The sequence below is a fragment of the Pleurodeles waltl genome, chromosome 10 (assembly GCF_031143425.1).
Source record: "Pleurodeles waltl isolate 20211129_DDA chromosome 10, aPleWal1.hap1.20221129, whole genome shotgun sequence".
In the NCBI taxonomy this organism is placed as follows: domain Eukaryota; kingdom Metazoa; phylum Chordata; class Amphibia; order Caudata; family Salamandridae; genus Pleurodeles; species Pleurodeles waltl.
In genome coordinates, this window is record NC_090449.1 from 1,020,292,950 (window position 1) to 1,020,308,681 (window position 15,732).

At 47.2% G+C, this 15,732-nt stretch overlaps 1 protein-coding gene across 1 annotated transcript in view; it reads right to left on the bottom strand.

Annotated features, from left to right (window-relative positions):
• The window catches only part of SH3BP5 (SH3 domain binding protein 5), a 196,307-nt gene extending 182,237 nt beyond the window's left edge, over positions 1-14,070 (bottom strand). Inside the window, exon 1 of the mRNA XM_069211932.1 lies at positions 13,461-14,070. Coding sequence (XP_069068033.1) covers positions 13,461-13,535 — 75 coding nt within the window. The 5' untranslated portion in view covers positions 13,536-14,070. The remainder of the gene's footprint in view (positions 1-13,460) is intronic.
• Positions 14,071-15,732: the final 1,662 nt, after the last annotated feature.

Consider the following 15,732-nt stretch of genomic DNA (forward strand, 5'->3'; position numbering starts at 1 on the left):
TTGTGAAAGGAGTTTAGTGAGACTTTTCTCTTCTTGACAGACCTGATCCTCAGCCAACCCTGGTGTCAGAGTCTTTAGTTCATGCAGACCACCAGGACATCTTGAAGCAGCATCATATAGTGCCAGCTAAGGCAAAAGTCATGGCTTCCTCTGGGCGTGCGCAGCCCTGGAGAACTATCTAAACTAAGACAAGGGTGAGGCTTTGAGAAACATCAGATTTAGTTTCGATTTATGATTTACTGAGTACATTTAATATTCATGAACATGTTTGATTCGTGTCCGTAGAGACAGGGGTCAAGCAGAGATCAAGTGTAGAATGGGTGGTGGAGGTGCAAGGCTGTATAACAGAATTATAGAACTGATAGGCCGGGCATGCAGCCAATTAATTTCATTCTCTACTATAATAGCAGTAGTTAGTCGTTAGAAATGGGGTCTTTGGTGGCAGTCCGGTTACCCCTTGTCCAAGCAACAACCCTCCCTCTAGGCAGGGCAAAGGAGAAACACACCTGGTTAACCCTCACTCAACCCCTTGGTAGCTTGGCACAAGCAGGTAGGCTTAACTCAGAAGCAATGTGTAAAGTATTTGTACCAACACACACAGTGATGCAGTGAAAACACTATAAATTGGACACCACACCTGTTTAGAAAAATAGGTAATATTTATCTAAATCAAACAAAACCAAAAACGATAAAAATCCAACATACACAAGTCAAGATATGAATTTTAAAAATAATATAATATGAGTCTTACTCCATAGAAAACAATGGAAACGTTGATTTTGCACAAAAGTACCTGGGTAGCGTCAAAAATAAAGCCGAACGGGCGAGCGTGCATCAGAAAAGTCAGAGATGGTCGTGTTGGCGATGCGTCGTTTTTCTCCCTCACAAGAGCATGATGTGTCAATTTCCAGACGAGGCATATCGGGTTCAAGCAGAGCCGGGATGACTTTGACACCCAGGTACGATGTGTGGTAAATCCATTTGCACGGTGTGTGAAAACCACACTGAGCGAGGTTTGCGTCGTTATCAGCAGCCGCAAGCGGGTGTTGCGCACCACTTCTGCAGCCAGGATGCGTCAATCTCCCAGCTGCGATGCAGGTGGAGCGTCGATTTCAGCCGCGAAGCCAGCGGCGTGTCGTCTATCAGCCGCATTGCAGATAGTGCATCAAAAATATCCTCGCATGGCGGTCTGTGCATGGATTTCTGTCCTTTTCCACCAGCTTCATCTTTAAAGTGCCCAAGCACTGGATGGGGGACAACTTGGCAGTGAAGGAGACTCAGCAGAGAATCCAGGTGTTGAGAGAGGAAGTCTTTGATGGACCTAATACTTCAAAACAGGAGGCAAGCACTTTGTCCCTTTGACCCAGACAGGGAATCCACAAACAGGCAGTCACAGAATGGTTTAAGCAAGAAAATGCCTACTTTCTAAAAGTGGCATTTTCGAACTAACAGTCTAAAAAACAACTTCATTAAAAGGTGTATTTTTAAATTGTGAGAGGGAACTTGCAGTTTAATAATATTTAAATGTGGCCTCCATGTTAACCTATAAGAGAGATAGGCCGTGAAACAGAATTTAGCAGTATATCACTGTTAGGAAATGTAACACACATCAGTACATGTCCCACCTTTAACATACACTGCACCCTGCCCATGGGGCTAACTAGGGCCTACCTTAGGGGTGCCTAATCTGTTTAAAAAGGGAAGGTTTAGGCTTGGCAAGTGGGTATGCTTGCCAAGTCGAATTGGCAGTTTAAAACTACACCTACAGACACTGCAGTGGCAGGTCTGTGCCAATTTTGTACAGGACTACTAATGTGGGTGGCGCAACCGGTGCTGCAGGCCCACTAGTAGCATTTGATTTACAGGCCCTTGACACCTCTAGTGCACTCTGCTAGGGGCTTACTAGTAAATCAAATATGCCAAACATGGATAGCCAATTACTCATACATTTGACACAGGAGCACCTGCACTTTAGCACTGGTTAGCAGCGGCAAAGTGCCCATAGTATCAAAAACAGAGTCCAGCACCCTGCAAAGATCATTAGATGGTCTAAGTTACTGGCCTCTACTGCAAGTAGTGGCTGCTAAATTAATACCCAGTATTACTTAAAGTATGAAGCTCTACGAGGCAGAGATGCTGCCATTCTGAACAGGATAGTTGGAAAGGTGTTTAGATTACTGTTCCACCTTCCAGGGAATGCCTCTCGGGCACAGATTAGGCTAGAATTTGGGTATGTTAATCAAATGATAGCAAGGAAGGGTAGTTACATTAGGACTTGGAAACATGTTCAGCAGGAGGTGGGGAATCAATTGTGTCAGGCACTCTGAATAGGAGATGTGTCAAAACCGCTGGGCTCCAGCTAGGCAATATCTTGATCAAGCACTGGATACCTTGGAAGCTCGAGCACTGTGGGACAAAATTCTACCATATAAAGTATTTTTAAAAAGCATAAATCGGTTAATGAAGATTAAGGGCCTGATTACAACTTTGGAGGAGGTGTTAATCCGTCCCAAAAGTGACGTTAAAGTGACGGATATACCACCAGCCGTACTACGAGTCCATTATATCCTATGGAACTCGTAATACGGCTGGTGGTATATCCATATCCGTCACATTTGGGACGGATTAACATCTCCTCCAAAGTTGTAATCAGGCCCTAAGTCTTTAATCATGGATAAAGGTCTTTTTGCAGGTAGATCCCACGCGTGGATGCTAATAAATGATTACAAAACCCTGAAATTCCAGATATAACTGGAGTCGAGCTGGTCAAAAGCAGATAAAGACCTATATATCGAGTATCGATTCGGCCATCATCCAGGCAGCCCAAATTCATTCTACTAGGATCACTCTGGGAAGAATTCTCCTTGTACTCTGTGCCGTGGTGGAGTGGAGACCCTTACCCATTTGATCTGTCTCTATAGGGGTTTACTGAATGAGCGCAGAAAACTCCTGAAGGTTGCCTTTAATCAGAGAGGTATACGAACGTGCAGACAAGCGGTGATCACTAGTTTTAAATCATCTGACATTATATTGAATGCGAGATTTATAAAATTTACGTCTTGCATTTTAAAAAAACTGAAAGTACAAAATAAGATGAATTTAAAAGAGGCAGTTGACAGTCTTTTATATGTTTACTTTTATTCCTTCTTAAAAAATACTTTTGCAACTGAACTATATATGAATTTTTAAGCTTAAACATTGGAGTATTTTAAAACTCTATTTAATTGCTATTGCCTTTTAAGTTATTTTATGGGTTTCAAATTGGATTTTGTTTTAATTGAATTTCTTTTTATTGAATGTTTTGTTTGACCAGACGGTGTAATGGTTTTGATTAATCATGCACCTTAATAAAATTGAATTGAATTGAGTCCAGCACACATCAACAACCTGGGAAACTGAGGCAAACAGCTAGGGGAGACCACACCAAGGATGCCAGGTCTAACATTAGTGCAAATTGGAATAGCTTAGTGGACACTTGACTAGTGTGAACTAAATGTAGTCCAGCATTAAGTTTAAATACACCCTCACCAACATAATGGGTCAGACTTCAATTGAGAACCTTGGACTACCTGAAACTGGCAAGGCATCCAGTCTCCAAAGTGTCCACCCACTGTTTCTGTGGAGAGGAATGCGTCTCGTGCTGGTGCCTCAGATAGCTTGCCCTCATACCAGGTGGCCACATCGGTGTCATGAAGTCTCTCATAAGTGCATAGTCATCTCCACTTAAAGCCAGAGTCTGCTGCGTCACTGTGAGCCTATGTTTGTCAGTCAGGTTGATATCAGTCTCCTTGTAGGGAAAAGTGTCAACAGGACCTTCTTGTCCTCAGGCACTAGGAAATGGGCCATGTACGATGACTTGAAAAATAAGAAAAATGTATGTATACATAGCAATAGAAGTATGATTGGTTGCACACTTTAAATGAGCCATCCAGTGGAGAAAATCAAGCATCAGAAACAGTCACCAATAACAGGCATCGGAGAATGTTGCCTTTTTTCACGATGGCTCCTTGGGTTTTGAGACCCATTGTGACATCATTCATTCAATTGCCCTTTTAAATGGAATATATCGCCTTATGATACCTTTTCAGCAGTCTAAGCAGGAAGATACCCACTTCCGCCTAACCAATCACAAATGGTGACTCACTTTAACACTGCTATCTTGCAACCAAACATTTCCTGTTTATATTTCAGCTTGAAACTCATCCAGTGGGCACGCCCTCTTCCCCTCCCTGTAGAAGATGATGCTTACACAGCTTTGTCAGCGTGTGCAACAGTAACGGGTTGAGGGCGTTTCGGGGATTCCCAGTTCTCATTCATGTTTATTCTCGTTAAACTCCAGGGTTCTAGAAAACACCATCTTCTGGGTCTGCAGGAAGGCTTGTCTAGGGAGCTGTACTTGGCATAACAGATACAGGGGACCATCCCTCTAGGCACGGGACTATGGCTGAGGGATGCTTAACTTTATTCAGTCCATGCTGCTCCCCATCCTTCCATTCGACACCCCAATGTTCCCAAGGAGTTAATGGAGAACAACTGCCCCGTCGGTACGGTGATGCCTTTCTACTGACACTTTCTACTGACACATGACATGCAGTTATTGACTGAGGATGAACAGGCACCATTCCTAAAGGGTGATTTTCCCCGCAGTGGTAATGAGGCTATTCTGGTGCCGATCGACGGTGACAGAAACAAGCACTGGCAAAGTCAATCATTTTAAGTCTTGTCAAAAAGATTTTTTTTTAAACCAAGTGCAGAACCTTTAAAAAAAAAAAGATTGTTTTCTGTATACAATGTGTGCATGAAATAAAGAATGTAATGTGTAATGATGCAGTGCACGGTTGAGCTGTAAAAGAGTCCCTCCCTGCATTGTAAATGTAATGCAAGATCACCAGATGAGGCAGAAGGATACACCAAACAACCAACAATATGAGGTGAGAGGGAAATACCACTGTGGGTGGGGGCAAGCTCAAGTTTGAATATTGTATAGCAATGGTAACAATAAATCATACACTGCAGTGCTCTCAAGCCAGACCTAAAAATATGTATGTGTATGAAAGGTGTGCACGCATTGAGATCAGTTCTTAATTTGAGCCAATGGTTTCCGGCGAGAGGCACCGGCACTTATGTTTTCTGCCTCAAGCATTTACTGCGAACAAAAGACTCAAATGGGAACAAAGGAGGAAGAGAAAATAGACAAGCATTTACAATGCAACGGGCCTCGCGTTTGCTCGTGTTAGAGCCGATCGCGTTGTAAACTCCTAACCCGACTTTTCACCTATCGGGCAAAAGTGCATTTATGCACGTAACCCGAAAAAGTGAACTCAAGTAGGTAAAGCGCTCGACTTCTGCCAAGCGAGATCGGGCTCGTAAATTAGTTTAAAAAAAAAGTCCACCAGCCGGATGGAAAACAGCGAGCCTTGTATGTTTTCTGTACTTGGTCGCTGCGCTCGAGGAGGGCTAGCCACCGGAAAAGGCATGACCTATGCGTGCCTTCGACTAATGAAAGCAAGCCGATTTAATTAGGGAAGCCCACGAACCAATAAAAAGCACTGACGTGAAGTTGACGGGGCTCGGAGCCCTTTTCTAAATACTAAAGAGTCTCCCTGCTATACGCATGCGTGAGCGCATGCAAAGCAGGCTCGACCCTAAAAAAGGGAGAAAGCAGAAGCTGCAAGAGTGAGCTGAAGGAGCAGGGAGTGGCTGTAAATGGATATAAGAAACCCGAGATGGCTTTAGGATTACGCTGCCTCAGTAATCGATGCTTGCACATTTAATTGCGGCAGCCTAGTGGTTCAGAGGAGAATTTTGGGCACCGGCACGTTTATTTACAAATTAAGCACTGCTGTAGATCAGCTTAGAGTTTGGACATGATTCACAAAGACGTCAAGAAACCACACAGATAATTTACTGTGTATTAAAAACAGCCACTGAGAGGATGCCTTTGCAGCTCCCGTGGATTTGTCTGCACAAATCCACTCCATGGTGCATAAAAATAAGTCCCGAGACCATGTATTCAGTCAGTCCAGCTATTGACGCGTGCGGAAGGTCCAACCTCCACTGCTCTCAAGTGTATCCTCGCATCAGCAATCAGCACACAACATGGACCACCGAGGCTTGTTCTACACGGATGCCGTGAGCCCGGAGATGCCAACCAAGGGACCTGACAGCCTGCCTTTAATACCAGACCAAACTGGACCAAGGATCCTGCATTATAGAAACACAAATAGGACTTTTACAAATTCGATAACATTTCGATTTGTTATGGACAAAGCAGCTAAAAAGCAGACAGGCTGTGTCTAACCAAGAAAATATATCAGCCGTGGCTCATTGCCAGACCACAGCATTAGGCCAGATCCATTAAATACGAGGTATTGTTAAGGGCTGTCGTGTAGAGGGTTGCACTATTTTGTGAATTTTCAAGAACGGCCCTATCCGCTCATGTTGCATAAACGTCCTTGCTGGTGGGTTCGGAACTGCCCGCAGTGTGCGTTTTCTTCCACCTTCTGGCTCGTTGTCAATGATTAATTAATTACTGAAGGAGAGAGCGAGTGCTTGGTTTTCAGCTAACTTATTCCACTTCGTGTGCTTAAGGGACACTCTCAGCATGCCGCTTGTATGGAAGATCAGCATGTGCCCCTTACAGCAGTGGTTCCCAACCTTTTGACTTCTGTGGACCCCTACTTTATGATTACTGGAACCCGGGGACCCCCACTGACTCGTTCTTGGAGTCCAGGGACCCCCCACTAAGTCATTACTGAAAGCTGGGGACCTAATCTTTTAATATTTTTTAATTATCTAAGCAGTCGCGGACCCCCTGAGGAGGCTTCGCGGACCCCCAGGGGTCTCCGGACCACAGGTTGGGAACCACTGCCTTACAGGATTTCTCATCCATCGTTTTACCAAATCCCTTTCTAGTCCGCGTCTGCGCAGACACAAGCACGCCCCTGACCGCCCCACCCCTGCCTCCAGGTACAACAGCGCCCCCAGGATGCTGGGGTTACGTAAGGCGTCTCAGCCTCGCCACGCTGAAGGTGCTGTCTCACGACGGCAGCGGCGTCCCTCGGGTGCAGCCAGACACTGCGGAGGGCGCAGGCTGCTGTCTGTGGGGCTCTGCCAGCGGGGGGCGTAACGCAGGCCCCTGCAGCGCAGGCGGGCACAACCCTCCAGAGACACAGCAGATCCACCCAAGAAGGGAACACTCCAGACCCACCCAAGAACAACCCAAGAGGGGAGATACTCCCGACCCGCCCAAGAACAATCCAAGAGGAGAGAGACACCAGACCCACCCAAGAACAACCCAAGAGGGGAGATACTCCCGACCCACCCAAGAACAACCCAAGAGGGGAGATACTCCCGACCCACACAAAAACCAACCCAAGAGGGGAGATACTCCCGACCCACACAAAAACAATCCAAGAGGAGAGAGACACCAGACCCACCCAAGAACAACCCAGCCAGGATCCTCCGATCACACGGAATCACTATCCTCTCCTACGCAGATGACACCCAACTCATCCTCTCCCTCACACGCAACCCCACCACCCCAAAACCAACCTACATGTAGCTCTCCTCAACACCGCCAACTGGATGACAACTAGCCACCTCAAGCTTAACTCCAACAAAAACGAGATCATCATCTTCGGCCCCAACAAAACCATATGGGACGACTCCTGGTGGCCCACCGCCCTAGGACCCGCACCCACCCCCGCAAACCACACACGCAACCTCAGCATCATCCTGGACCCCTCCCTCTCCATGACACAGCAAATCAATGCTCTAACCTCCTCCTGCTTCCACACACTCCGCACTCTAAAAAAATCCTTCAAATGGATTCCCCCAGAGACCAGGAAGTCAGTCACCCATGCACTCATCAGCAGCAGACTAGACTACGGTAACGCCCTCTACGCCGGCACCACACTCAAACTCACATGCAAACTCCAGAGAATCCAGAACACAGCTGCCCGCCTCGTCCTTGGCCTCCCCCGCCACGAACGAATCTCACCACACCTCAAAACCCTTCACTGGCTCCCCATAAACAAGATAATCACATTCAAGATCCTCATCCACGCACACAAATCCCTCCACAACACCGGCCCGACACACCTCAATGAAAGAGTGAACTTCCACACTCCCACCCGCAACCTCCGATCAGCCAACCTCACCCTAGCCACAGTCCCCCGCATCCAACGCACCACCACAGGAGGCAGGTCCTTCTACCTCACCCCCAAAACCTGGAACTCCCTCCCCACCAACCTCTGCAAAACCAAAGTCCTCCTGTTCTTCAGAAAGAACCTCAAAACATGGTTGTTCGAACAGTGACCCTCCTGCCCCCCCTCCACCCAAGCGCCTTGAGACCCTCACGGGTGAGTAGCGCGCTTTATACATTTTTTTATTGATTGATACACCAGACACAGCCAAGAACATCCCAAGAGGGGAGATACACCAGTCCCACCCAAGAACAACCCAAGAGGGGAGATACTCCCGACCCACCCAAGAACAATCCAAGAGGGCAGATACACCAGACCCACCCAAAAACAACTCAAGAGGGGAGATACACCAGAGCCACCCAAGAACTTTACAAGAGGGGAGATACACCAGACCCACCCAAGAACAACCCAAGAGAGGAGATACTCCTGACCCACCCAAGAACAACCCAAGAGTGGAGATACACCAGACACAGCCAGGAACAACCCAAGCGAGAAGATACTCCAGACCCACCCAAGAACAACCCAAGAGAGAAGATACTCCAGACCCACCCAAGAACAACCCAAGAGAGAAGATACTACAGACCCACCCAAGAACAACCAAAGAGTGGAGATACACTAGACACAGCCAAGAACAACTCAAGAGGGGAGATACTCCAGACCCACCCAAGAACAACTCAAGAGGGGAGATACACTAGAGGCACCCAAGAACAACCCAAGAGGGGAGATATACCAGTCCCACCTAAGAACAACCCAAGAGGGGAGCTACTCCAGACCCACCTAAGAACAAACCAAGAGGGGAGATACTTTAGACCCACCCAAGAGAGGAGATACACCAGACCTACCTAAGAACAACCCAAGAGGGCAGATACACCCAAGCCACCCAAGAACAACCCAAGAGGGGAGATACACGCAAACCACCCAACCCAGGAGAGGAGGTTCTCCAGAGCCACCCAAGAACACCACAAGAGGGGAGTTACACCAGAGGCACCCAAGAACAACCCAAGAGGGCAGATACTCCAGACCTACCCAGGAACAACCCAAGATGGCAGATACACCCGAGCTGCCCAAGAACAACCCAAGAGGAGAGATACACCTGAGCCACCCAAGAACCCAAGAGGGGAGATACACCAGACCCACCAAAGAACAACCTAAGAGGGGAGATACATCAGAGCCACCCAAGAGGGCAAATACACCAGACCTACCAAGAACAACCCAAGAGGGCAGATACACCTGAGCCACCAAGAATGGAAATACAACAGACACACCCAGGGAGGAACATACCAGACCCACCCAAGAGGGGAGACCCACCCAAGAATGGGAACATGCCAGACCTACCCAGGATGGGAAATCATATGTCCTAGTGGTACAATATCATTCAAACAGCCTCGAGGCTCCCTGTGTGGGGGCACTCTGTCTCCATTGAAAGTCCCTGCCTGGTATCAATTAATCGTGCACATGTGCTGCACCCTGACTATGTAACATTTCAGCATCGCATTCGTTACTGGCATGATCCTCCATGTCACGTGAAACCTTTAAGCTCATACTTAGAATGCAAAAAATACAAAACAAAACCACAAGTCCCAGAAGGCAAGGTGCTGCTGGATAAAAAGCCAGAAATGGCTAAATGTAACCCTTGGCAGGGATGCGTCATCACAGGACGCTGAACTGTCTTTCATTTTGTATTACGCAGCGCCTGGAAGCCCTTGGGCAACAGTGTGCTTTAAAAGTAGATCTGATCCGTAATCAGAAATATAATGGTACAAGTTTGCCAAGGTTGGAAGTTAGACCCCTTGAGATATAAACACTCCTACATAATAGTGGTCTGCACTCAAATACAAGTCAAAACTGCATTCACTCATTTATTCATTTTGATTTGCATACCAGAAGAGACTAAGCTTTCCAGTTCCCAAAAGCTTAGGGAGACAATTTTTTTCCTTTGCATTGTGGTACTTGTAGTTTTTCCATTTATATTGGAATAAATAGAACTACAAGTAACGGAACACAAAGGAAATATCTGGTCTGGACGAGCTACTCACACATGGAGTCTGGAAACTTGAGGGATTTGATGCTACGACACTCACTTTCAGTCTCTTCGAAGCCTTCTGGGAATCCAAAACAGATGTCAGCTCACCCCCATCCTGTGAGGGTTGCATTTAAAGCTGGACTGGGCGGGCGGGGCACAGGTGTTTCCCAGGGGGCTGGACTGGTGAGGTGCTTTTGTTACGGGGGCGGTTTTGTAGCAGTGCAGCAGTTTTAAAACAACTGCAGAGTTCCTTGTATATCCAACAATAACAGTGGAAAGATAACTCTGGTGATTAATGCACCTGCTGGAGAAAGACGGAGGATTGTCTGGTGGCATTTTTTACTCATCTAAAGTAGCACAGAGGGTTAATATACCTCCTGCAAAGAACATATACTGCGCAGTTCACAGAGCAGTATTTTATGTGCATAGCACAGTGGGTTACTACTTTTGTAACAGAGCTCCTTTTGTTAACTGTGCAGTTCATAAATTACACCATATTCTAGCACAGTGACCTATGATCTGCCATTAAAGAGCTGCATGAAAACTGCATGGTGCAGGTTAGAAAATTATGTTTTTTCTGAGTCTTTGATTATCCTAATTTTGCTAACAAGAGTTTGGGTAGAAATAAATTACTAGTAAAGTCAACCCTAACCATTGTGTTACGTTCGAAATCCTGAGTTTATGCTTTGTCACATTGTTAAACAATGCTACCAGTATGGATGACGTGAATCCTACACCTTGTAGTCCCCTTTGTCTTGTGTAACACTTATCTGTCAACTGGTCCAGTGTTACAAGGGGGCTTTCAGCTAGCTCTGGTTGTTCATACTGCAGAACTAAGCAAACTGTAAAACTACAAGTCCCAGAATGCTTCATGTTATAGGCTCCATACCAGGGACTGGCTCATTACATTAGCTCACTTCAAGTCCTCTATTTTCTCCATACGAATCTATAAACCACCACTGTCTTTTCAAAGCTCTGAAGTATGTTAGTCCAACTTGTTCAAACTTGGAATTAAAGTCTTAATTTATAGTGCCACAAAAAAGGACGACAAGTTCCACAATGCAAAGCTAAAACTGGGAGTCAATGAGCTCCTCGGGCTTGGAGATAAGAAACGTGAAAGTTCCACCTTCACCACCCAGCTGAGGGTTGACCCCCATATCATTGACAGCTCCATTCAGCTGTTCCTGGCTGTTGTTCCCCAGACTTATAATGGAAAAATCAAAACCACAAATTCCAGAATGAAAAGAGCTGTTTGTTAAAAAGTTAGGGCCATCTGCTAGTGTTACTTGCCATATGTCCACTTGCCAGCTATAAGAACCCTTATTTTAAAAATCCTTTCACGTTCGCCAGATTGTCTATGTCAACTGTGAGCAGGTTATTCACGCCTTATTTTCCCTGTTATAATTGTAATCAATGATTTAGAAAGAGAAATACAAATTTTCAGGTACCAAGTAAAGAAAACAATTGGTTTGGCGCACAATGCAATTCAATCGAGGTAATTTGTTTACAGTAACTGATATTAATTTATGCAAATGATGCATTCTGGGAGCTGCAGTCTTATTCGGATCATCTGGAGTAATACTTAAAAACACCAGCTGGTGAAAGGGAAGAGGGCTACAAACATGGCTTGGAGTCAATCTGGTGACACCAGAATGTTCAGAGTAAATAACTCATCCCGGATATGACCAGAAATGACTGTTTGGAAGAAAAAATTATGTCAGTTTGAAGGCACCTGGATTATTTCTTAAAACGAAAATGCGTGCAAGGTTGAAATATCTTGCTGAACTCAAGAACTGTGTCTTGCTCTCTGGAGGTTTCATGGCTGCCAAGAGACCCCATGTCATGTGTGACACTTTCCACTGGCCAGTCTTATCAGCTGCAGCCTGAGTCATGGAAACTGTAGTTTCACTTTAAGTTGGGAAGTATGAGTGCCAGGCCCAGGTGGTCATCCAAGATGGCCCCTTGGCCTGTGCCTGCTGCTGGAGGGGGCCTCAGATATTGGCACTGGTGCGCGTTCACCATTTCATAAAACTCGAATTAGGAGAGACGCCTTAAAATGACCATCTCTCCGCGGAGCTCTGCGCAGGCCTCAGTGTGAGCATGTATGACCCAGAATGCAACGCGCTGGTGGCAGAAGAGACTGGCAGAAGGTGGCATAAAGACCAGCTGTTTTATAAATAGATTGTACGCTACATCACGCTGAGAGTTCAAAACAGGCACACACAAGAACCGTGCCTTCTAACCACTACTGTATTAACTGCGTTAAAGGCCCGGGCCATAGAGGGCCTGCTTTGGAAGAAAAGCGTAACGCATTGCAGATTCGGGCCTCTCCGCTCACAGTCCAGGTGGTTATAATTAAACCACAAGGCCCCTGCGTTCTTGAGAGAATGCCACACACTCATTGTTCCACTCTAGGAAAATACTTCTCAAGAAACAGCGCCTCCCAGTGGAGACCCTTTGTTTGCTGCCGGGGGACGTAAATGGATTAAAAGTGAGAACAGTTATATAGCGGCGTGAGCCTCTCTTCTCCACCGCTGCAAGGTGATCCGTTCTGACAACAAAACACTCTCTCTCTGCAACAATAGCTCACAGCCTGGACATAAAGCGCTATAAAGCGACAGGGCCCGTTAACCCACATTCACACTGAGCAGAAAGGACGCAGGCAGAAACAACACAGGTCTGAACACATGGTAATACCGTAATACCCCCTTCTTTATAGTGTTTACATAGGTCAAGAAGCCACACGCTTAATAACGATAACACTTGGTCTTAATGCACAGTGCCGCCGCCAACTCATCAAGTATCAAAGCGCGGATAGGAACTGTCCTCGTTAGACAAACAAATGCCCGACCAAAGAGGGATGAAAGGTCGAGCCAGCCCGGCCAGTACGCCAGTCGTCAAGCCCTGCCCCTATTTAACATAACAATAGCAATAATAATGATGCGTTCACATAGCGCTGGCTGCAGCCTCGAAACGCTGTGAATTGCAGCTCTTATTAATATCCCAACGCCTTGGAACTCGTTTATCACCCACATACGGATGAAAGGCTAAGTTACAACCGAACACGACCCCCCCACATCTCACCGTGAGATCAGCAGCAGGCGCTTTAACATGCTGAGCTAGCGCACAGGTCTAATTTTATAATTACCTGTGCTTGTATTTTACGGGGAGGGGTGACTGGGTGGTGTGCGGGTGGAGAGAGCAAATGCCATGCCGCATGCCGTGCCTACCTGTATCCTGGGGTCCACCTCCTCCTCCTCGTGGGGCAGGGGCTCCTCCGCCCTGGCCCTCTTGCCCATATCCATGGTGCCCACACTCCCCTGCAGGGGCTCCGCGTGTGGGTATTACGGCTTCAGGGTCGGCCCCCCACAAAGACAAGGCAGTCTCCCCGCAGTGGGCCGCACAGCTCCCCGACTCTTGTTCGTGCCCTTGAATACCCAGCAGAGGAAGGCATGGTCCCCCGGCCCGGGCTCAGAGCTGCTGGCTGGTGGGCATGGCCGGGCTGCAGTGCCAGCACAGCACTGGCACAACTGGAGCAGCTGCAGAGAGGAGAGTGGCAGCCCCAGCCGAGGCGGGGGTGGGAGGGGCGAGCTGTGCTGAACAGCTCCGCCCCTCAGCTGTCGCTGAACCGCTCTCTCGGCTGGTTCCCTTATCAGCCAGACATCCCCTCACGTGCCCCGCGCAGGCCTTCACGCGCCAGGATGCAGGCGGGCGCAGGGGCGCTCAGGATGCTGATCCACAAAGGGAACGCCCCCTGCCAAGCTTCAGAGATTCCAGACAAAAGCAGGTGGCAGTGCCACCCTCCTACAGGGGTGTTATTTAAACGCCAATACCCAAACCAGAGGCATATAACCACTGTTATTTATATAGCGCGTAGCTGCCACTAGTGCGGCCTCGAAGCGCTCTTTCCTAGCCCTTGGAGGCCTGCGGTGAATGTCTGTGTGGATGGGACCAGAAGGAGCTATGCCATTTCTGGGAATTAACTGCTACAACAAATATACCTCAGCGAAGAAAATATTTATATATACACACACAGCATAACACCACTCGACCCAACCCTAATTCTGACCCCAGGGCTAGTACTACACGACACCCATACCTTCCATCATATTCTAACCTTTCCAGAGCCCTAAAGCTACCCCTACCTTCTTCATTTTTCATTTAATTTGTTTCCTCTGGCACGCAAAAAAAACCCAGTTGTCGGACTGCTTTAAGAATCAGATTTTTTTTTGCTGTTTTATATAGCGCGAACTCGACCCGAAGCGCTTTACACGAGCTCCAGTTACGTTACCCGAAGACACATTCATTTTTTTGGTTGGAACGGGGCTAGTAAGGGGCTGAATTAAGCGCCCCTAGCGCCTCCTTGAGCCAAATTAGCATAATTTTTATGACACTAATGTGGCCCAACGAGGCTAAAATCGCCGCGCAGGATTTACAATGCATGCATTGCACCACTTTGTAACCCCTTGCGCCACATTATGCCTGGCCAGGCATAATGTATGCAGGGGGCCCAAAAATAGCACAGATTTCTTTGCATCATTTTTATTCGGCACTTTTAACGCCTGCTCAGAGCAGGCGTTAAAAGGAGGCTCACCATTCTTTACAATGCGCCTCAATGTGCTTTGCAGGATTAGTGCAACATTTTTGACACTAGTCATGCAAAACTCCGAACTAGCCTCAAAAATGTTGACGCTAGTTCCCCTAACTACCGCCATGGTGTGCCATATCTTAGGTATGACGCACACATGGTGGCATTAGGGGGGGGCGCTAAGGGGTGCAAAGAAAGTGGCGCTGCACTGTTTGCAGCACCACTTTCCTTAAATCAGGCCCTAAGTGATTTGCCCAGAATCACAAGATGTGGAGTCGATGCCGGGACTCAAGCCTGGTTCCTCACCTCTAAAGTGGGCAGCTCTGGCCATTACACCACATCCTCTCTCCTATTCACCAGCCTGCACAAAAGGAGTTTAAGAAAAAGGTGAATCTTGCCAAATGCTCAAAATAACTGTTGCAGAAACAGGGAGAAGAGACAGAGACATGTTGGGGTGGGGGGAGGGGCTGGGGATCCTCTGGATGTTAGACTGCAAAGTCATAAAGATGCTTTCTGAGAGGAATCCAATAAATGGGAGGCAAACCAACCTGGAGGCCCTCCACCAGTGGCAATCCTAAGGAGCCCATCAAGGAGGATGGATTGGTCCACATTGCCCAATGCCCATCATGGCTGCAGTAACAGCATGGCACCAACTCCCCTGCCATCAGTGCCCAAACAGTCACGTGGTTTTTAATAATTTAACAATAATGGAAAAGAATAAGATTGGTCTGTGGCTGGCAGTGGCAGGAATATTTGGGATCCAGCTCAAGTTTCTTAAGAAGGAGTTCAACACTCGACTCTTTAAATTGAGCACAGACTATCCCCTGAGTAAGGGACCAGTTTTGGTAGAGACATAGGGACAGAGAGGTGGGAATAACCGGGCAAAAGATCTTAGTAGATGGATGGGGCAGAGT